Source organism: Dipodomys merriami, unplaced genomic scaffold, assembly GCF_024711535.1.
Source record: "Dipodomys merriami isolate MVZ:Mamm:240054 unplaced genomic scaffold, mDipMer1.0.p SCAF_15, whole genome shotgun sequence".
NCBI lineage: Eukaryota > Metazoa > Chordata > Mammalia > Rodentia > Heteromyidae > Dipodomys > Dipodomys merriami.
The window spans coordinates 5264428-5288105 of NW_027202826.1; the positions used below are offsets into that span (position 1 = coordinate 5264428).

The 23678-nt window shown below is 39.2% G+C and overlaps 1 protein-coding gene across 7 annotated transcripts in view; it reads right to left on the minus strand.

Annotated features, from left to right (window-relative positions):
* Nucleotides 1-23678, minus strand: part of Inpp4b (inositol polyphosphate-4-phosphatase type II B) — a 338999-nt gene that overhangs the window by 183437 nt on the left and 131884 nt on the right. For all 7 annotated transcript variants that reach the window (XM_070022124.1, XM_070022126.1, XM_070022123.1 and 4 more), the window contains 2 exons: nucleotides 19363-19442; nucleotides 1489-1600 (listed from right to left, as the gene is read on the minus strand). In XM_070022124.1, the coding sequence (XP_069878225.1) occupies nucleotides 1489-1600; nucleotides 19363-19442 (192 nt within the window). The remainder of the gene's footprint in view (nucleotides 1-1488; nucleotides 1601-19362; nucleotides 19443-23678) is intronic.

The following is a 23678-nucleotide window of genomic DNA, read 5'->3' on the forward strand; positions in this document are numbered from 1 at the left end:
TGTGGCTCAAAGTGGTAGAGCACTAGTCAGGAGCAAAAAGAGCTCAGGGACAGCACCCAGGCCCTGAGTTCAAGCCCCGCAATGAGAAGAAAAACAAAAACATATAAAAGCAACAATGACTCAAGGAGAGGATGTAAAAACAGAGTAGGATAAAATTTGGGGCAATAGACATGATCTTTGACTCTTTGGGGACATGAAGATGTTTGTTTAGCCTTTTTTTTGGAAAACCAGATTTTCTTTCTCTATTTATTAATTTATTTTTGTGATGGCACTGATTTGTTAAGGATTGATTAGATATCATTTGTCATGTTTTCTAGACCAAGAATTAAACATATTCCAAGATAAGAAATGATAAAGTACAAAAATAAGTCACAATAGGCCCTATCATTAATAACATTCATCACTGAAAAAGGGATTATACTATTTAGACTTCATTTTAAAAAAGAAAAAGAAGTGTTAGCAGTTTTTAATTCTGCCCTGTGTATATCAAGTGCTTCAAAAAAATGGTAATTGCAGTCCTCAGAAAAGACTTTAGTCTAATATTTTACATTGTGTTTTTATTTCTTTATAGCAAAGGGAAACAGAGAAAGATAAATCCCTGGATGTATATTCTCATGCCTATATATTGGGCTTCAAAAAAGATACTTTACCACTGGGCACTGGTGGCTCACGCCTGTAACCCTAGCTACTAGGCAGGCTGAGATCTGAGGATCATGGTTCAAAGCCAGCCCAGGCAGAAATATCTATGAGACTCTTACCTGCAATTAACAAGCAAAAAGCAAGAAGTAGAGGTATGGCTCAAATGGAAGAGTACCAATCTTAAGCCCTAGTATTTGTACCAAAAAAAAAAGAAAGAAAAGAAAAGAAAGAAAGAAAGAAAGAAAGAAAGAAAGAAGAAAAGAGAGAGAAAGAAAGAAGAAAAAGAGAGAAAGAGAGAGAGAATAAAACAAAGAAAAAGAGAGAGGGGGAGGCTATTTTACTTCTGGCTAGCATTATATCCCCTCCAGAGATGTTCCTCTATTAGATCCTGTTTTCAGCCTCTCTATATAATCTCACAGGGCACTAAGCGGTTGTTAAATCTTCTGTTCCCATGAAAATTAAATCCAAATTAAAACTTGGTCTCTTTCCAAGACAGCTTTGGGAACCGAGAGCAGGTGACTAGGCAATCGCCCTCCCAGAATCCCCCATGGGATTGATGATGCAGCAGTGATCAATAAGTACTTTGCTTCCGGCTAAGAGGAGGCAGTGTCCATGCAAGGGCTGGCAGGGAAGAGAGGGTGTTTCTGAATGTTCTGTAGCTTTGCGTCATCCCATGCCAATGGGTCTCTGGGTCACAGGATGACACACACCTATATACTCCGGTCCACGGCTGACTTCAAAGCTGTGGTTCTGATGAGATTTCAGAACCGCCAAGTGTCAGTGAGACAGGCATCTGGCAGAGCTGGTCATTTCTGGTTTAAGCTGTGCAATGCTGTGGCTGGAGCCTACCTTTTGCCCCTGTACATCTGTGGTGGTGTGGTCGGCATCTGCATCCTCCTTCTCCCCCATCTTCACCACACTGACTTCTATGGTTCCAACCACTTTGCCACCATCAGAAGCTCTGCAAACAGAAATGAAATGCAAAGGTAGAGATCTTGTTTGTCAAAATCTGTGTGTATGTGTGTGTGTGTGTGTGTGTGCATGCGTGTGTGCGTGTGTGTGTGTGTGTGTGTGTGTGTGTGTGTGTGTGTGTGTGGTGTCTTGGTGGTACTCAGCTTGAACTCAGTCTCTTTCCTCTCTCTCTCTTCTCCCCCACCCCAACTCTCTTTCAGCTTTGTAGCTCATGAGTGGTACTCTCCATATCCCTGGCTCTAGCTTTTTGCTTTTTTGCTGGTGAACTGGGGGTAAAAATCTGATCGTCTTGTCTGCCTGGTCTGGTTTTGAACCCTGATCCTCAGATCTCTGCCTTCTGAGTAGTGTGTTGTTTTTAATTAAACAAAACCACGAACTAATAGGATAAACCATACACTGTCAAAAACAACCTCAAGAAGGGGAAACTCCCTAACATCTATCAGGAGTAACCACTGAGACAGCCTAGCGTGTGCGTTAATACCTGTGGGAAACCATCCAGTTCTAGAACAGCATCAGCCAGGTCTGCCCTGTGTCAACCGCATGAGTCCATGACTCCATGCTACCAAAGAAATAACCACTGAGTAATGCAGAAAAGACTCTATGGCTAGGTTACTGGCTACAAAATCTGGTATTTCTTACTTCTCTACCATAACTTTCCTTCTTATACTAACAGGTAAAGAAGGTTCTCTCTGAGCCAAAACAGGTATGTGTAAAGCAGAATAATTCTACAGTTTACTCAGTGCAACCCCTTATACTTTAGATAAAATAAAGCAGACCCTATAATGTATGGAAGGACTTATTCAACAGGACAAAATGGCAGCCCCAACTCATCATTTGCAAGTCTACAGCTCCTTCATCAATACTGAATGTTAATAATTCCATCATGTTACCATTGTGATTGTCATTATTTTCATCAGCATGAAACATTAAATATGACATTATTAAAGAAAGCCAAAAATAAAATTACCAAAATAAGATTTTCTAGTTTCTTCATCTGGACAAAAAAAAAATCCACAGAATTAATGGTGCCATTATACCATGGCAACACTATAACACATACTAAACTTCCCTCCAGCCTTGCTGGGACAAAGGCAGCAGGCCACATCTCAGGTCGCGTGTGTTGCTGTAGCTTTGGTCTAAGTGGAATACATTGAATAACAGCGGGCACCACGAGACCTAATTAACTTTGTTCTTTTCTAAAATTTGTTCTTATCTTTAACACAAATACCAGTGGTTTAATTTCTTTTAGCCACTTCCTTCTAAAATGCTGCTGCTTTGTTATAAAAGGCATTAGGAAAGAGAGATAGGAAAATTAGTATAAGTAGTTTACCCAGATGCTAATTAAACAATGAATTAATTAAATAAAAAGGAAGCATAATTATGTTGCTAGATCATAGCAGTTTTTCCTTAATGAAAGAAAAATGTACCAACTTTGAATTATGTTTTTAAGGAAATCAGAATAGGAAAATCCCAGTGATACTTATATAGCTAACGTCCTGCTTCAATAAAATAATGATATACACACATATCTCTTAAGCTGAAATTATAATTTCTTACTACTATATGACATAAAATGCTTCTTAGTGTATTTAAAAATCAGTGGAAATTATAATATTGATTTAATTATATGACATTAACACTGAAAACAGTATAAACACAGATTACAACACAATGTGTGATATTACTGAAAACTGGGATGGTTTTCAATAACTTATTAAACCATTACCTATTTAAATATGACATAACATTTGTCCAAAACCATAATGCATCATATTTCTGGGTAATTTACCAATACCTACTAAAGAATTTCATAAGGAATTCTTATCAGTACTGTGAATTTTTTTCTGGAAATTTGTGATCTTTCACCTCACTATTGATGATCACAAATAACATCTTTTCCTTCTCAGAAGGAATTGTTTAACATTTTTTTGCTTCTGCACACTTAAATTTCTAGAAACCCAAAGCCTATATATGGAATTATTAATTTTTCACCCAGCTAAACCCAAGTACCAAAGCTAATGATTGGAAACAGTAGGTCAGCTGTGCACAGCCTCTTCCAGGGTTGTCAGTACGAAGACAGTATATGTCATAATGCTGAGTGAACTCAGGGGTGGAGCGGCAAGGCAGCCATATGGAGCTGTGTCTTCCCTTTGTGGCTGGAGCCTTCTTGTGAGGGCTACATTACATGAGATGGTGAGTGCAAGGTGCTTTGCCTTCCCACACCTAGATCCTAGCTGTCGTATGCATTCAGTAGCAGCATAAATAGAGTTGCTATGGCCATTGGCTGGTCAAATTATATTGTGTTCAATTCTCTCTGCAGAAATGTTCCTGAGGAGGATATCCAAGATTGCAGCAGAAAAATAAAAGGTATCTGCATTTTAAGGGTGATTCAAGGCTCCCTGGAGACACGGGGACTTGCTGATGACAGAGAATGCTAAGAGGCTTACATTCCCAGCACTGCTGCCACTGTACACGAATTTGTAACTATTGAAATTCAAACAAATCTCCCCAAAATGCTGAGCAATGTACAGTAGTTTGATTCCCTTTTTAAAGGATCTGCCTATTTCTCAATGATTTTTTCTCCTTTTCTCAATGTCATCTCTACTTCTTGAGCAGAAGTAAAGCGAATCTGAATCAGCTGAATCTGCTGATTACAGAAGCCTAGCATCAAGTTTTCTCTGAAACATTTGAGGTATGTCATTCCTTGAGTTCTTTAAAGTGCATCTCCTCACAGAATTATGAGGGACTGAAAGGAGAATTTAGGGTATAAAGAAATGAACCCACACCATTCCAAAATGCATCTCCCCTATTACAAATAAAAATATAAGGGTAGGGTGATACTACCCAGAAAGTAATGTACTCACGATCTAATTAATAAAACACTAACCCCTCTGTACAACATCTTAAGAGTAACAATAAAATTATATTTTTGAAAAATAATATAAATAAGTAAATAATGAGGGCAATCTGTTTTCTACTTGTTTGTGACAATTTATCATGCAAAGGGTGTGGATATCAAAAAAACCCTCTTCATTTGAGGGTCACAAATGAAATAATCTCTGACGTGTACACAAAGTTCTTCTCTGTTTTGATTTCATAGAGATTATTTTTAAGGAATTATTTGTCAAGGTTTAACGATGCCCTCAAGTATCACCCATCATATTGGGGAAACTTAGTCGTAATAGCTTAAGCATTGTTCACTAAGATTCAACTGGATTTCAGCTACTGGGAAATTTATCGCATCTGACAGAAAATGCTTTGAAGAGGGTCTTGAACTAAAATCAAGAAACTCAAGTTCTACTTGTAGCTCAGGTAGAGATTTGCTACTTGAATGAGTACATATCATTTTATTTCTTTGGATTTCAATTTCTTTTTACTCCAAGACTAAAAGGGGGTTTTCTCCAGCTCTTCTGTGATAGCTTTCTAAACCTCATGCTCTAAACACGTGTATCATTTCCTCCTACGCATTGCTGCCGTCGTGGGTGGAGAAGGGTTTGAAGGACACCGCAGGCACATGCTAGGCACTCTTGCTCTCTGCATTCCCTTCCACTCTTCCCCCAAACCAACCAAATGGGTGTCACACACTTGGAAATGACGGAACAAATCTGAGTGAACCAGGAGCAGAAGTGTTTCCTAGGACTTCACATGCAGATACAGTAACAAATACCTCAGTCTACATGAAGAGAATGCGTCATTGCAGTAGTAGATCGCCGATGAAGTCAGAGAGAGTCATAAGAGAAGGAAAAGATAAATAGTTCATGGCTCTGCAGCACTTGCGTTGCAAGGTCAAGTTCCTTATCCAGCAGCAGAAATGTAAATATTTAGCCATGCAAAGGAAAGGTGGGGGTGGGCAGGAGATTTAAGCAATATAAATTTGTACTTTCGTCTCTCTTGGTTATCAGATATACAATACATGAATGATTAAGGCTCTTTAAAATCCGCTGTACAGTAAGTCCCCCAGTGATTCAAATGAAATATTCAATCGCACATACTGAAATATACAAACACTTTCAGAAGATTAAAAGAAAATATAAAACCTGTGTGCTAGGGGCCGGGGAAGAGGTTGGTGGGAGAATGTATACTTAGCAGGCACTGTGAAGGCCCCGGGTTTGGTTCCCTGCTGTTATGAAAAGCCTTGAGACCACAGGGAAGAAAATGATGGAGGGATGAAAATCAAAGCGGCCCTATGCTAAATTGAGGCATTTAAGGCATTTCAACCAGCATCGTTCAGAGGGAGGAGGGGCAACTAGAAAGAGAAGCGGTAGCAACCAATGGTAGGAAGGATAAAAAAAAAAAGTCTAGGGTCCCAGATACCAACTAACTAAGGAGTAAGTGATTGCGCACTGTGTGGATATGACTACAATGAAGCGCTGAGGATTAGTCACTGGATGTGGCAGCATGGGCTGCCGCAGATCATGACAAGTCTGCTGTGTAGGTGACAGGGAGGAATGAAAGCGAAGAGGACAGTTCACAAGACTATCTGAGGAAGTTCTAGAGATGGATCTGAAAAGGCTCTGCGGTGAATGGGAGCAGGGAAAGGAAGCGTGGGTTAGAAGGAAATGTGGAAGACTGGACGGCAGCTTTTGCTGATTTATCTAGATAAAGATAGATAGATAGATAGATAGATAGATAGATAGATAGATAGATAGATAGATAGATAGATAGATAGATAGATATAAATTATGAGCAAGAGAAGGAAAGGACATACTTGCTAATGCTCTCAGATGAGTGAGAAGAAATGGAATCTAAATGGGAAGTGGGTATAAACCTATAGCAAGAGGACAAACAGAGTGGATGCACGTAGGCTGGGAATACAACGTGGGAAATTGCTAAATTCCTCTTTTCAATGAAACAGAAACCAGATAAATAAACAAAAAGAGGAAGACAGATATTTCAGATGTTTTAGGGATGAGATAATAAAGTAAAATACTGTTCTGGGGGGGGCGGTAAACACACGGAACTAGAGCTGTGCTATAGTATTAGGGCCACTCACGAGATTAGAGACTACCTCCTCAGATGCCACCTGTAAGCACAGAAGTCAGGCTGTTCCCAGCCTGCTCTGGGGCAGGGGGGCAACTGCAGAGTCATTCAGCTAACTATTGGGGTGACTGAGGTTATTTGCCTCTAGTAGTTTTCAGTTTCAAGTGGTTAATTACATACTTGGCTCCTGGAGTACAGCAACAGGAGAGATTAAAACGAGAACCCATGGGAATTGTTACATAGCCTTTTGTAAACTTTTTCTGAGAATCATAATGAAATGTGTTCCTAATAAAAAGTTCACTTGTTTTAACTAACCCGGATGTGACCATTGCTTTTCTATTATTCTGACAGAGTCCTCCTTAGAACCCTTAGTATTCAGAGCAACTAAAATCAGAGAATGCTTTAAGCTGTGTGTGTAGCGTTGGGTGTCATCCAGCCCAGTGTGGGGAAACTGAGCCACCAGCAGGGTTGTGTGCTTTCCAAGAACTGTAAGAATAAGAAGACCGCATCTTGTTTCTAGAAATCTCCAAAGGTCAAACCATAATGTGCTAGAACTTTATTTCTGTATGATTTATGCTTTTATTTAGTTGTCAATTAGTCAATACGTGCTTTGTCTTTATTTTTTAAGTCTTCGCAGAAAATGGGAGTGGTTTTGCTTAGCTCTCTGTGTTCTGCTAGAGGTTGAAGGAAATCTCACTTCTGCTGAACTTGTTGACCTTTCTTCTGGGCAAGAGAATGCTTTGGAATGTTCCTCATTTCTTCCTGGGGTTTCTTCTTACAGGCCGCCTTCTATCCCTGGCAGCTTGAGCTCGCGTCTCTCTCTCCTCTGTGTCTGAGTGATGCTGTCCTCTATATGTTGAGAGAATCATTTCTCAAAGCATCTTCATCTTCTTATAACCTGCAGGGTTCGGATCCATGATGTGCTTTCAAATGGCTTCCACCCAGAATCCTTTGCTTTCTGAGTTGTAACCAGGGAATCATTCAGCAGTGTGAAGAGCAGATGAGCTTCCATCCACAACGCCTTTCAGAGGCCCCAAATCACTTTATTTCCCTCCTATTTCTGGCCAAGGACTCCATGCAAATACAAATCACCTCCACACCCCAGTTTGGGAGCTCATGGACATATGCCGCACAGACTCATGCCTCCCTGGGTGCGTGCAGGAGCAATCTGTCAGACACACGAGCCATCAGCCTGTATTCAGATGGGCTGTAGTTAGTATTGTCTTGGATTACTAAACATTTCCCATTTCACTTTTCAGTATTTTTGCTTGTGTTGTTGTGGTATGTAACCATACTGAGGCTTAAACTTGGGGATTTGGGTTTGTCTCTTTTCCTCTGGTGGTGCTCTACCATTTGAACCATACCTCCACTTCTGGCTTTTTTTTGCTGGTTAATTGGAGATAAAAAGTCTCTCTCAATCTGAGGATCGCAGTTCAAAGCCAGCCCGGGCAGGAGAGACCGTGAGACTCCTATCTCCAATAAACCACCAGAAAACCGGAAGTGGCGCTGTAGCTCAAGTGGTAGAGCGCTCGCCTTGAGCTGAAGAGCTGAGGGACAGCGTCCAGGCCCAGAGTTCAAGCCCCACGACCGACAAAAAAAAAAAAAAAAAAAAAAAAGTCTCTCTCAGACTTATGTTCCTGAGCTGGTTTTGAATGGCGATCCTCAGATCTCAGTTTCCTGAGTGGCAGGCAATATAGACACGAGCCACCAGTGCCTGGCTTCTTTTAAATTCACTGGCATCTCTTAAAGTGGACCTGATTCTTGACAACTTGAATAAATTCCACTCTGTAGAGGCAAGGCCTGGCTGGCGTAATGAGTATGATCTTAGAAGTCTATTCGCTGACCTCTGCCGGAGTTTAGCTACCTTTGGTCTTTGTCTGCTAAACCAAAGCACTGAGTGACAGAAAGGTTTGTTCTTGCATTCTGAAGGCTAGAGGTCTGAGATCAGGGGTTCAGCATTGGGTGGGTTTTGGCTTGTAGGTGGCTGCCTTCTAGCTATGTCCTCACGTGAAAGAGAGAGAGCAAGTTCCCATGTCTTTCTTCTTGTCAGGGCATGGATCCCATAAAAAGCAGTCCCACCCTCAACTCAGCAAACTTAACTATCTCCCCAAGCCCCCATCTCCCATTCCGCCACACGTCAGGTGGGGCTTCTACATGTACGTTTGGAGGTGGTCACAGTCTTCCAACTTGCAACTTTCAAACTGATCAGAATGCAACTTACTGCCTTGAATGGCATGCATTAAGACAAGGGATGTTTGCATCTTGATATAACTGTGATGACCACCAACCTTCAACTATGGAATTTGTCACAGTCTTATAAATTCTCCAGGCTGTAAGCTATCTTCCTTCATCCTTCCTAGATTTTTAATTTTTTTATTTTTACTGGAATGTATCAACAACATAGTGTTGTACAGTTTGCTTGACCAATCTAAGTTTAATTCTCTCTTTGTAGGAGCAATGGGGAAAATAATATTACCTGATTTCGATATCTTGAATCTTAAGTGAAAAAAAAAATGGGCAAGCAGTAAATTGGTGGTATTTTTCTGGGCATCACAATTGGCGGGACCAGCAACAATGAATGGAGAAAGCCGGTCTAGCGCTGAGAACATGTCTTGGGTTCATATTCAGCCACAACGATAAAGTTTCCTCCTTGATCAAATTACTATTTCTTATTTTCAATGTGTTTTTCTTTAAACCATTGTGGGTTTTTCGCTCCTTATGACACTTTCTATTTTTTATCCTATTAATTTATTAAGCTTAATAAGATAACGTCTAGGCCATTTACTAAAATACACTTTCGTCAATGGACTTCAAAACGTGATGATTTTCTCTGTTTACTCGGAAATTTGAGTCTCTTGACTGTAATTCAAAATATTTCCTTAGGTTTCGGGGGCGGCTTCACTGCTTTCCTCAGTCACTCATTCTTATAACGTCATCTGACATTTAAAATGCTCAAAACTGGATTTCCCAGCAGCAGGACCGCCGCCTCCCCCAGCAACTCCTCTGTTAACATCTAGATCCTACTTTTTACGATGGTTTTGTTGCTGCTCTTCCTCTCAAATATTACATCCATCCTAGTCGTGAGGCCGGGTTTGTATTTGTTCACAGTGAATCCGGAATGCAGTGCCGCCTCACCTTCCCCCTGCATCTCCCCCCCGCCTGTCTAATCCCACGGAAGTCAGATCACGCTACTTCCCTACTCAAAGGGATCTCCCCCTCCCCCCATCCCTCGAATATTATGCCAGGCACACTTGTTTGGAGCCTTTATTTCAGCTTTACTTCCCTTGGCATGCCAACCCCCAGCTGATAGGTATAGAGTGGTTGCTCTCCGGCACCTTTCTGCTCAGATGTCCCTTCCAGATGAGATTAGCCATGATCTCCTCTTGAGCAAGGTAGACACCAGGAAGAAGAAGTGTGTGACCAAAGACAAGAAGTCATCCAACACTGGAGATGCTGGGTTCTTATGTGAAAGAAGAAAAAAAATCTATTCGGCACGCCGTGTAATGAGAACCTCGTGATCTGGTGATAATGCAGCCATGCTTACTGGGGACTACCTAGTGGCCGCCATTCCCTTGCCCTGCATCTGTGCCCGCTTTCTGTGAAGCACAGCAGTTTCATAATGCCACACATTGCACCAGTGTTAGGTGTCTCTGCCATTTTTACTCTCTGGAACCTTCATGTCCACCATCTCAGTCTACTTTTCAAATGCGCTTGGCAGGAAAGATAGCAACATTTGAACAGTACTTGCTTCAAGAATAGAGGGGGTGCAGGGAAAAGGGAGACAGCAGAGAAGGAAAAGTAGGGAGAAAAATGTTATTTGCTTCTATTTATATACAAGGGGATCCTTTTCTTTAAGTCAGGCTTAGGAATCTACAATTTAAACTCTTCTTGGTGCTATTATTCCTAAACAGGGTAGGAGAGGAAATGTAATCAAATGAATTCCCAATTATGATGATGATTGTGATATTCTCTGAGGACTCCAGTGAGCCCCTCTGTTTCTGGGGACTTTGTAAGCTTTGATCCTGCAAGGTTAACCTCCGGGAGCACAGAAGTTATCTCACACGCATTAATACATTTCCCTGTGTAACTCATTAGGATCCCTAAATAAAACAAACATGACTTCCTTCTCGACTCCTAGTCCCTAAGAACGAATCATAAATGGAGACATCCTTCAGCAACTATCACCAGGGATTCAGTCCTCACCTCATTCAAGTCTTTATTTCAGAGCTGATAAGCCTGTGACCCAAGCTTCTCTGTCACTGTTAATGCAGAATACTGATCACAATTCTTAGGAGTGAGGTGACTTAGTTTCCAGGCCTTGCTGACACAAGTAATCTCTAGGGCAGGCTGTAGGCTTTGTGAGTCACCTTTCTGGGCTAAGAATAAATGTGGATGACTCAGAAACAAGAAGGAACTTTCTCAGAATGAATATTCATGTACTACTATAATGTTGCATGGTTTTCTAATCTTAGCTTCCCTTCCTGGGATACTGAGCTTACGATTGATTCCAGAAGGATACCCTCCTCTTCCCAGAGAAACTCTTTACCTTCTATCCTAACTGCATCTCTCTGTAAGACAAGGTTGGGGAGAAGGTCTGTAAATGAGTCTGGAAGGTGTTTTTTTAAAATAAGGGTGGGGGAGAACCCTCAGTAAAGGATAGATTTCTCCCATCTTACCTTCACCTTAGTCCTAAAACTTTAAAGAAATTTTTGCTGCATCATTTTATTTCCATGACCAACACTCTTTGGACTCAAGGAATTTAGACACTTACAAAAACAATCCTTGAAAATATAATAATATAATTTCATATCTGGTATTATAAAAACCCATTTTATGTATTTTGACTATTTTCCCCCTCCCTGGAGCCTCCATATCTCTTCTATCATCTCAGGTCTATTTTTCAAATGAGCTCAGGGGGGAATATAATATCACTTGAATAGTATTTGCTCAAAGAAAGGGGAGATTAGGGATAAAGGGTTTCTTTTTTTCATTACAATATTAGGGGATCACTTTCTTTAAATCTAGCTTATGAATCTATAATTTAAATACTTTCAGTCGTACAACTACCATTGCTAGGTTGAAAAATCTGAGAAAAGCAATTGACTCCTGTGGACAGTCCTGGGACCCCAATTTCCTCCAAAGCAATCTCAGAGCCAGCCATCTATAGCATGAAAGGCTACCATGTCTGAGCCTAGCCGTAACCCGTGTGTACACGTGCCAGCAGCATCTCAGTATCAAGACATTTAGTGTTAGTTGGCAGTTTGCCCAAGAAATAAGCAAGCCCAAGGGCCCTCGGAAAACTTTTTTCCTATTCACTGTGTTAGTCCTTGGAAAATCTTCAATTTTATTCGAGATATAAGAGAAGACTAATCCCCACTAAATAGTACTTCTAAATTTAGGATGGAAACTTTTAAAATCACTCTCAGTGAAAGACCGCAACAAAAAAGCACTGGGAAAGATAAAAATAATTCAGACCCAGTGGTTCAAGTGCCTTTCAAGATGAGAGTAGGTAAAAGAAATTGTAAAACTCCATCTCAATCAATGTGAAGACAAACTGGGCATGATGGTATGGCCATTACAACTATTCAGATAGCATAAATAGGGGGATTTCCATTCAAGCCTGCTCAGATATTCGACAAGATACATTTTGCAAAGTAATAAAAGCAAAAAAGACTAGGGACATGGCTCCAGTGATAAGAGCATTTGCCTAACAAGTGCAAGGCCCCAATTTCAGCTCCAGTGCATTGAATAAATAAAATAAAATAAATTAATTAAAGGTATCTGCTCTAGTCTTTCATGCAAAGATCTGAATCATGTGATCATCTGTGTGTGTATGCCTGTATGTATTATGTCTTCAAATTTATTTTATTCATCAGTTTTCATTTTAAACTCTGAAGCAATATGTTTGTTTACATCTTAATTTTTGTGTCAACATCAGAAAAAAGAAATACCTAGCCAGGTACTGGTTGCTCCCATCTGTAATCCTAGCTACTCAGGAAGCTGAGATCTGAGGATCGCAGTTTGAAACCAGCCCAGGCAGGAAAGTCAATGAGGCTGTGGCTCAAAGTGGTAGAACACTAGTTTTGAGAGAGTGAGTTCAGGGACAGCACCCAGGTTCTAAGTTCAAGCCCCATAACCACTCCCACCCCCCAAAAAAGGTAACATCTAACATGTATCTCTAAGGAAGTGCTACTTGCTTATATGAAATAGGAAGGTGACATTTAGAGCAGATCCAATGAACCTGTATTCCATGATTTGGTACATTTTCAACCAATCCTTCCAGGAAGATAGTAAAACTACCCAACAATGCAACAAAATTACTGCTGCAAGGCAATGTTTTCAAGAACAATGCTTAATGCCCTAAGGTTTTCTATGAGAATCTAAGAGACTTATATATATTGATCAGAGAAGACGGTGTGTCTCGGCTGGGACCAAAGCAGCCATCTCCCCTTATAAGCACAGAGAAAAGCAACAGGGTTATTACATCAGTGTTACATAGTTAAATAAAACAAAATAAAGCTGCTTGATCGCTCCTTCTTCTCCTATTTCTTTTGTCTTCACTACATCCTTCCTCATTTATCATATTAATTGTGATATGTTTTTAGTGCTCTTTAGTGCAGTAGTCTTCTTACTTTCTCTGTCTCAACTCTTTATACCTAACTTATTGTGAGTAACCTCTCTTAGCCACAGCTTTCCTGATACACTATGAGAACCACAGGGTGCCACACACAACGGGCATTCGTGAATTCCACTTAATAAACTAAGGCAGGAATTCCTGGGCTAGAGCAGTCTCTGAGGAGGAATAGTGTTCCGGACAAGTGACATTCTCTCTGCTCAATACACAGTACTCTCCGTACCACTGACGCGTGGATATGAAGTAGAACTAACAATTTATAACCAGAAACACACAAGAAATCTCACTGGAGGTTCAATTAAACGTTTATGATCTTCTTGTGACCGCTGATCCTCTGCTAGCTAAGAAAGAAAGCTCAGAGCTGCTTCGTCCAGTATCTGCTTAAAAGCAAGACAGGAAGACAGGAAAATGGGGAGCCAACGGGAAGCGATCAAGGAAGAGGGTGGCCAAAAGGAGGTTGACATATGCCTCAGAATATCACTTGTTTACCAGAAAGGGTAAATTTGTAGACTACCAGGGTCATCTAGATGGATAACCTCTGTTTCTTGGGCAAGGCTAATGAAGGTTCAGAGACCTCCTATTATAAAATAAGATCACTTTATTATTTAAAATATAGGATTTATGAAATATTTGAATATAGAGTTCCTCTATTCATACACCCTAAACTAAACACTGAAGAAAAACAGAAAGACCCAACATAACCATGTGCAGAGCATTAGCAACACAGTAATAAATGATAAAAGGGACTTTGGCAAATGTGAGGAGATCTAATGTAAATTTTTCAAGTCAAATATAATTCCGTTTAAGCCTAATCATTCCTGCAAATTATCTCCAAAGCTAAATTAGCTCTATAACTTCTTCAGCAGGTAGGTCTTTGTGTACAGACATTGACATTATATGATTTGCATTTGAAAAGAAGGAAGACTTCGGGCCTTTCTTGTATAAATTGAGGTGTTACTGAAGTGACTCCAAGCATGCATGGCCCTTCAGGGCCTGACAACTCTGCACCGGCTCACAATCCAACAAATCTAGTACCTTCCAAATAATGCAATTTAAGGAAGTATAATTGGTTTACATGGCCATAAGAATAAATCAGGAAAATAAAGAAAAGCTGAGAGTATATAACTATAGAGACATTTCCATTATAATTAAAACTCTAGTAAAACAAAATAGAAGATAATATGGATAACAATAAGTTAAACATATGATGAACACTGGTTTCCCGGTGGATACTACTTCAGATAGTCTGTGGCCAGTGTACCTCTCAGACCCACTTGAAAAGAGAAAAGAAAAATGAAAATCAGGGAAAAGAGGGGAGTCAATAAGGAAATGTCAGATACCAGTGGCTCACACCTGTAATCCTAGGAACTCAGGAGGCTGCAATTTGAGAATCAAAGTTCAGTGCCTACCTGGAAAGTCTGTGAGAACCTCATCTCCAATTAACCAGCAAAAAGTGTGAAGTGGAAGTGTGGCTGAAGTGGTGGTAGAACACTACCCTTGAGCGAAAAGCTAAGCAACAATATGAGAAGCAATTGTATGGGGCCTTGAGTATAAGCCCTAGTACAAATAATAATAATAATGATAACAACAACAACAATAATAGGCTCAGACCTATCAGAATCCTGCTATTATACCAGGATCCAGGCTTAGATATGTCTGTAAACCACATCTAAATCACACACTCTGTCTTTACTGTCTGAATCTCCTGTTTGTGTAATTTGCATTTTTTTAAATTTTATAACACGTTGCTGGAAGTTTAACAGTTATTATCAGATGAAGTGTATTACAGCCCTTCAATAATTTTCAGCAATTATCACTAAGGATATTATTTCTTTTTCATAAGTTGTTATTCTAGTATTTTTAGAAACGGCAAACTTAAGTTTTGAGCTGTGTGTGTGTGTGTGTGTGTGTGTGTGTGTGTGTGTGTGTGTGTATAATTAACTTGGAAACTTACAATTTTGATCTTACTTTCCCTAAGCACAAATGCTTGGAAGCAGTAAAAAATAAGCATTCATGGTCTTTAAGAAAAATAATCCTGAATTAATATATGTATATCACACTTATCCATCAAAACATTCTATGAGCCTCTTCAGTGTATTCCTAGCTATTCCAAACGCTAAGATCTGAACATTGAGGCATAGAGCCAGCCCAAGCAAATAAATTTGACTGATCCTTATCTCCCATTAACGAGCAAGCAGACAGAAGTGGAGGTGTGGCCTTTAGTGAGTTAAGGGAGCCTAGGCTCACTTCAGTTTAAAACCAGTCACACAAAGAAACCACTTTATGACATAGTTAATATATTGGTGTATATGTTTGCATATGTACACATAACTGATACATCAGATGTGGAGGATTTAAAGATAAGCAGGGGTTGAGCAATATCCTTATTCATCCATTTGTACATTATAAGTCACAATCCTATACGTTTATACTGGGTCATTAGAGTTTCACTGTGTTTGATGAGAGAGCACGATTGCAAAAGTGGCAAAAGTATTAAGTGAAAATAAAGCAAATTTTCTCTGTATGAGTAAATAGTTGCACATCCAAATTTAAAAAAATCTTTTTATCCTTAATATCATATGGTATATAATTTGTGATCATAATATCATATGCATTACTACTATGATAATATTAATGATCACTTAGTTTGGGGTCAGTGGATGTTGCAAAGGTAAAAGTTACAGAAGAAATAACAAAGCACTTGTAAGACATACTGCAGAAAGTTCCATGATGAGTAAATGTTCACGCTACGGTAGCTGTACTGGAATAGATGCTGATTGCTACGCAAGGGCTTCAACATTTCCAGCACTTTATACCCTGTCGCTCACCACTGCTGTGTTCATCTCACAAACACTGCAACGCTTACAATGCACCCTTTCTACTAACTTAGCTGGAATCCATCCAGAAGAAAGGATAGAAGCTGATCTATCAAAGATCTAAGGATCTAAGCAAGGATCCAAACCATCTATAAAAATATAAGGAAATCATCACAGCAAATTAAAATCCCAACAAATAATTACTAAAACTTCATGTTGTAGGCACATAAAATTGGTTTTAAGTGTTAAGATATTGAGGGACGTAAGCCATCCCATGGGTGGACTACAAAACAGAAAAGGATAAAAGATTCTGTTAGGTTGTGAGTTTTCTACAAGGTAGTAAAATACACACACAACAAGTTCTGGACTCAAACTAAATTGAGATCTGATCTTACTTGTACAGTCATAGATAGATAGATGATAGATAGATAGTGCTGCAAGGATTAAATGATAAGATAGTGCATGTCTTCTTGGTCCTTTGCATGCTAATTGATGCCTCACAAATAGATCATTCATCAAACATACTATTAATGATATCGACTGAAAAATATTAATATCGACGGGAAAATATTAACTTTGCTGTCATTTAAAAACTTCTGTAAAAAACCTATCCCAGTTCTTAGGATATGAAAAATTCTTAGTGAATGTTTGCTAAATGAATGAATGAATGAATGAAAACAAATGAAATTCATGCTCCCAGGAGACACACAATACAACTTCCACCTGCCTCTCTGAGGATTTAGTAGGGCAGAAGTTTCACCTATTAAATTGTTATTGTTGTTTCCCTTTGTATTTAGGTTTTTCCCTGGCTACTACTACTAGCACCATACCCAGGAGTAGATCCAAGTTTTCCATTCTTTTATCAACTCAAAAGGCATTATTACAATGTTCTAACATTCTACTTGGTAAGTACAGTATTTAATTGTCGTTACTTGTTCAGGTTCTGCTAATGTCATGGTTCTAAAGAGTAAATATACATCTCTTGCCTTTTAAGGTTTTCTATAGGAAAAAAGAATCACTTCCAAGGCACTTGATTTCCAGATCTCTCTGAACCCAAAAACACATATAATACAGTAGGCACATTAAATCATGGCATTGCACGAAATGAGCAATGGAGTCTGAATTACCTAGCCAAAAAAGTTCCTAACAGAGCATCAGACACAGGTCAAAATGTCAGATTTGCAAAGCTTGAACTGAACACACAGATAAGGAACTTCACCATCCTCAACTAGTAACCACAATCAGCCTCTTGCTTTTTAGTTTAATTCTATGGTTTAAAAATAATGACTGGAATATTAAATGAATAAAAGAAATAATTAGTACATATGACTAAGAAGTAAAACAAAATTTATTTTTTTTACTCTTGACCTAGTGTTCCTACAATTCACCACTTCAGACACAGAGCAAAGGAAAAAAAAAAGGAAGGTAAATTATATCAGAAATAAAAGGCAACACCGTGTACAAGAATTTTTTTAAAAAAATTATGATACATTTACAATCTGGCTGGCTTGAAGGACGTTAGCCGAGCACTGAAGGGGCAAATAACACCACAGCCATTTCAAAATCCGTCTCCTAAAATTAGTGTTTTTCAAGAAGACAATCCTTGATTGTTCAACTTGTATCCTTTTACACAATCAAGACCAAATGACCTCAGATCAGGGTGCTGAAATCAAAGGTGGAAATCTGTAGTGCTTTTGACTCAATGTGAAATGTTTGTATTTCCTTTTTATTTAATCCAAATATAATATCAACCCTTGGGCTTCCATTCTCAGGTTACTATGTTGCCTCATTTTCATTTCACTAGGATGTTCTGGTGTCTGGTTTCCGTTCCACAGCAGGGTCTCTTTGGAGGACTAGCCTACAGGTCCCTGCCTCTGGTGTTAATGCTGGTGACTCAGGATGAAGAAGGGGACAGCGGTCACACATGCTTGAGAACGCACGCAAGCCGTTAGTAGTTCTCCGTTAGATCTGTGTTTGATATCTTCTATCACACATCCTGGGATCTGAAGGTCAGTTCCAACGGATGTGCTAGGATGATGGTATCTTGGCATGGTATCAGTGACATGAACAGCTAGTATTTTTCAGCTGGTCATCTGACACTTTTAATTGAAAAAATAACAGTAGAAAATGTATTGGGAGTAACATCTGCAAACCATAAAGATTTTTATGTTTCCCCAAATAAACCATAGCACTACAAAATGTTGAAGAGCTCAGACCTAAAGGAAGTTACAGACAAGGTAGCAGCCTTATTAGAATCCACAACACTCATTGATCTGCTTGCATATTACAATAATTCTCTATTATGAGTTCAATAATGCAATACTATCAAATCACCATGCAGAAATATAGAGAAAAAGAGGAGAATGTAGAAGAATACAGTCCAACATAAACCATAGAAACTTGTCATATGACAAAGTAAGTGCAATGAAAATTAATCAAATAGATTTGATGAATTAATTGCTAGTTGCAAAGGTTGTTTGTGGAGGACAGAGTCAAGCAAGACGCTTTCTAGTGTCCAAAAGAGCCCCTATGTTCCTTCACAGCAAGAGCCTCTTCAGATTTACAAATAATGCCCTAAACATTTTTTTTATCCACTTGAACTCTAGGGCGGTATTCTTTATGTGTATTTAATTATAAAAGTTATAAAAATTTTAAATATGCTGTAAATTTTAAAAGAATTTTAAAATTCTCCTTAATACTCATCCTCCTTAATACTCATCTTAGTAGTCTGAAGTGTTCTCAGTATTAATATACTCTTAATATTAAAATGTTCTTAGTATTAAAGTACTCAACGATTTCCTAAGCAATGTTATTATCTTGATATCTCAACCTTGATATCAAAATTATTGTGCTTATACTCAGAATTAGCTATAATCTACTGTCCATTTTAATGAATCTCTTCTAAATGCTCAGTGTTTTAGGTTGAATAGCATAGCAACAAAATGAACGAAAACAATCCCAGTTTACTCTCTACTAAGATAAAGCTACAATACTGCCTCTAACAAGCACATTTCAAACAGACTTAAAAAATAACTTTTGGTGCGAATATAATGAGGTAATGCCACCATAACTTAGGTGTACCTTTTTGAAAGAATTTCATCATCTTAATGATAGTGTAATGATAGCGAATAACCTTTCCCAACCTGTACCATGAACCTGGTGTGAACCTGGATTATTGCTAGTTCATAATAACTTGTTGCACAAAGTCACAAGCTATCTGAGAGCTGACGTCTAACCCCTGGGAGACCTCTGACGCTGAAATGAAACCTGCACATCACAGGGTCCACACTTGAACAGTGCTCCTCCAACGAAGGGACTCACCTCAGACTCAGGGTCAGCAGCTGCTCCTTTGACTTCAGTAACTCCCCGACTTGAAAGATGGTAGAACCCAAGAAACTTCTCTGAAAATCAGAAAGAAAAAATGCCTTCTATTAACTTCTGAGGTCCTTAATATTTTTGTTGTCACACCAATCACACAGCCTTAGTCTTTAGACAAATAACATACAGAATCTGTTAGCCTGATAAATACTTCACTGACAGAAATATAATTATTAATAGTATCTATCCACCTCAGGGGGGTGAGGGAAGAAGGGTGAATAAGTGTACCATTTCTGTCCAAAAACAAAGAGATTCCTAGCCTGGAAAATAACTACATGCTAAAGATGCCAGGTAGGACTTTTCCACTAGTCATATGCTTCTCTCCAAAAGAAAACTATAGTGAAAGAAGAGCTGATGAACTTCAGTATTTACCAATGCTGTCGTTCTTTGAGTCTTCTTCAAATTACTGAGTGCAACAAGTTTATACTCCAGATATGAGCAAATCTGTTACTTGGAGCTATTTTTATGTGGGACACTGGACAAGATATAAATAGAAAGGCTATATTTCTCCTCCATCACAGAAACATTCAAAAGAATTTGTTTCCTTAGCTGTTGCTGTAGTAAATAGCATGAGACAAATTCAGTCCCATACACACAAGTAAAAGTGCTTCTTCCGTTATCCTTTCTGAAATTGCCTTTTAAACTTAGTATACTGGGTATCAAAGCACCTATGTTTTCTAGTCTTGCAGTCAATGTAAAGAAGAAAACTGTTATTTTTTTCTATCTCAAGATAAGAACTTCCATCTCTTTTTACTATTCCTGGCTATTATTATATAAAGAACATAAACAATATTGATCAAGGTCCAAAAAAAAACCCTTGCATTATCCATCCCATATCATTACCTATGCATCTGCTGTCTCGGCATGTGATATTCTACAAAAGTCAAGGTTATTGTACTGACTTTCTCTCATCATAGGATTACTGCCAGACTTCACTTGTGGGAGAAACTGAATTCAAGGGGTCTGAGAGCAATGGCATGTTTTCTTTGTTTTTTCCTGGACCTGGGGTTTGAACTCAGGTCCTGGATGCTGTCTCTGAGCTTCTTTTGCTTAAGGTTAGAGAGCTCTGCCACTCTGAACCACAGCTTCACTTCTGGCTTTTTTGGTGTTTCATTGGAGATAAGAGTCTTCTGGACCTTCCTGCTCAGGCTGGCTTTGAATTGTGATCCTCAGATCTCAGCCTCCTGAGTAGCTAGGATGACAGGTGCTAGTATTGCATGGGCACTCAGCACAACTGGATTTTGTTTTTAACACTTTGTTAACATAGCATTTGTTAAACATAGCTACGCAAGGACTCAGGTCAGAAATTGCATGCATTTCTATTTTCAAGCCCATACCTTCAAAGAGCTACTTCAGGAAGGCAAAAATGCAAACATTTGGGAACACATTCAGCTCTTAAATGGGAAGTGTCTAATATTTAAGAATGGCAACCCTGATGAATTTGTTTGGAACTAAATGCTAGTTCAGACACCAACTTAAATAAAGCTCAGGGAATCTGAGATTCTCTTACGAGATGAAAAAGATGAGGGAAAGAAGAGGTTCCTAGGAGTGAGGCGATGACTGGATCAAGGCAGACGAGTAAGCTAGGGCTTCACCAACAAAACCTGCAGAAATGGACAGGCCTCACCAAGGGACTATAGAGCCAAGCAGACATTCAGGAACCAGACCAGTTAATCACCTCCTCATTCCCTACCATCATCCAATATTTTATATTTAATTGCTTATGTTTACACCTCACAAATAATGGTGATTTGGAGATCTAAAATAAGCTTTATTTTACTTTCTGATAAACTTTCCTGCCCAGAACAAGAGCGGGCATGTGAAAAACATTCCCTGCCCAATAATAAATGAATGGCACAGCAAAGCGTTCAAGTAAGTTATATTTAACAGATGCAGAAGAAATACTCTGTATGCAACTTACAAATCACTGCAGCCCACTGAAATGGGAACAAATCAAAATAATTTTATAGTATATAGATTATGTACTATTTTTTGAAATGTTTATTGTAAAGGTGATGTACAGAGGGGTTATAATTACATGGTTCAGGTAATCACTACATTTCCTTTTGAACAGGGTCACCCCTCCCTCCTTCTCTCTGTTTTTCCCCGGTTGACTACCCTCCCTCCAGATTGTATAGTTCATTTCCAACATAGTGTCTAGTGGCTTTCACTGTTGAATCGGTTCACCCCTGGTCCCACCATTTCTATGTTTCCTTTTCCCCTTCCTAAACCAGATAAACTTAAACACAAGACAAAGAGTACAGAAATAAAAACAGTAAAGAAGGGAATAAATCAAAGAAAAAAGGAAAGAAGAAAAGAAAGGGAAAAAGAATCACAAACAGTATAATAAAAAAAAACCTCTGCCATTTCTTGGAGCTCATTTCAATAAGTATCATTTTATATGATCATCTGAACATAGCTACTGAGCCTTGAGATCCTTTCCTAAGAATATCCTCCTTTTATTCTCACTTGTGAATGTTTAGTTTGCAGTAATCATGTCCAGGTGTAATTATTTGTCTTTTACTGTCCATTGGGTTTACTTGTAGATTTATAGCACATTCTAGTTAATACAAATCAGAGAAACCATGCAGCCTATCTTTCTTTAGGTCTGGCTTATTTTACTTAGTATAATTTTTCCCAAGTCTTTCCACTTCCTATTATAGTATACTTCCAGCATTTTGTCATTTATAGATGCATCATTTCCTTTCTCTTTCACTGATAATCAAAGGTTTTAATTTAAATTCCTGCTTCTCTTTCACTGTACTCAAAAACTCTTAACACATTATAAATTTTATGCTGCTAGACAGGTGCTGGTGACTCATGCCTGTAATCATAGCTACTCAGGAAGCAGAGATCTGAAGATCCTGGTGCAAAGCCAGCCCAGACAAGAAAGTCTGTGAGATTCTTATCTCCAATTAACCACCAGAAAACTGAAGGTGATGCTGTGACTGAAAGTGGTAGAGCACTAGCCTTGAGACAATGAGCTCATGGATAGTACCCTGAGTTCAAACCCCCTGAACAACAACAATAAAAGAAAGAATGACATGGCCCCATTTGTTAGGAAATGAAAAGACTTGGAAAAAGTAATATTAAGTGAAGTAAGCCAGGCCCAAAGAAACTTAAGTCCCATGGTTTCCCTTATTTGCAATAATGTCTGGGACAAGTAGAAAAGGTCAAAAGCTATGTACATATGACCAGATGAGATGAAGTTAAGCGAAATGAACCCCAAGATAGGGACACAAGTGGTTTTTTTTCTTCTTGCTATTGTTCCTAACATATTTATAAGGTACCATGTGATTATTTTGTTGCTTTGTATGTTCCTCCCCCATGGTATAACCCCTGTTTTCACTGTATTTGATGTAAGTCTAATTTGGGGAGGGAAAGAGAAAAAACAAAATGTTTAAATAGGGATACAGGTTGATGCATTGCAACAAGGAGATGTACAAGACACTATGTTGAATAACGATCTTTACAGTAGGGGAGAGGGATGAGTGTAGTTGAGGAGGTGGGAGGGAAGGGATGGTAGGGGAAAAACAAAAGAGGAGGCCACAATGCTTGGTAAGAAATGTACTCATTACCTTGCTCATGTAACTGTAACCCCTCTGTACAGTATTTTCACAACAAAAAAAACTTATAAAAAGAAATTCAAATTGAATAAATCCTGAATCATTACAAAAATAACAAATAACATACATTTTATGAGGCCCTCCAATTCCTAATTATTTTCTATTTCTAAATCTGTTTTGGCGTTTTCTAGGTAGGGATGAGGAGCCTGCATGTGTCGCCGTTTTGAGGTAGCCCTTTTCAGCCAAACTCCTCCCGCTCAGCAAGGCCGGGTGGGAGGGCTATAAATAGACAAGCTCCAGACGGGCCATATGGCACCGCTAGCTGTGAGCAAAACTGATGGCCAGAGCCTCCGAACGCGTGTCCCATCCACCGGGCCAGGGGCTCCCCAGGAAGCTGGGCCTTGGCCTTTCCATCTGCCCAGGGAGAGCACAGAGGGGGAAGGGACCAGGACCACTGTCACCAACGCTGTCACCGCCGCTGCCAGCCCCACATGGACAGTGTGTATGCATACCCTGGCCTTCCGACCCAATCCAGCTGAGAAAACCAGTCATGGTAACTGTGATCTGAGATCATATGAGCCTCACTATGAAACACTGTCAAGTCAGAGGCAGTGCTGGACGCAGGCATTCGCCTAGTTATTCTAAAAGTAAAATAATGGTATTGGGGGTTCCAGGCTAAACACAGGAACAGCA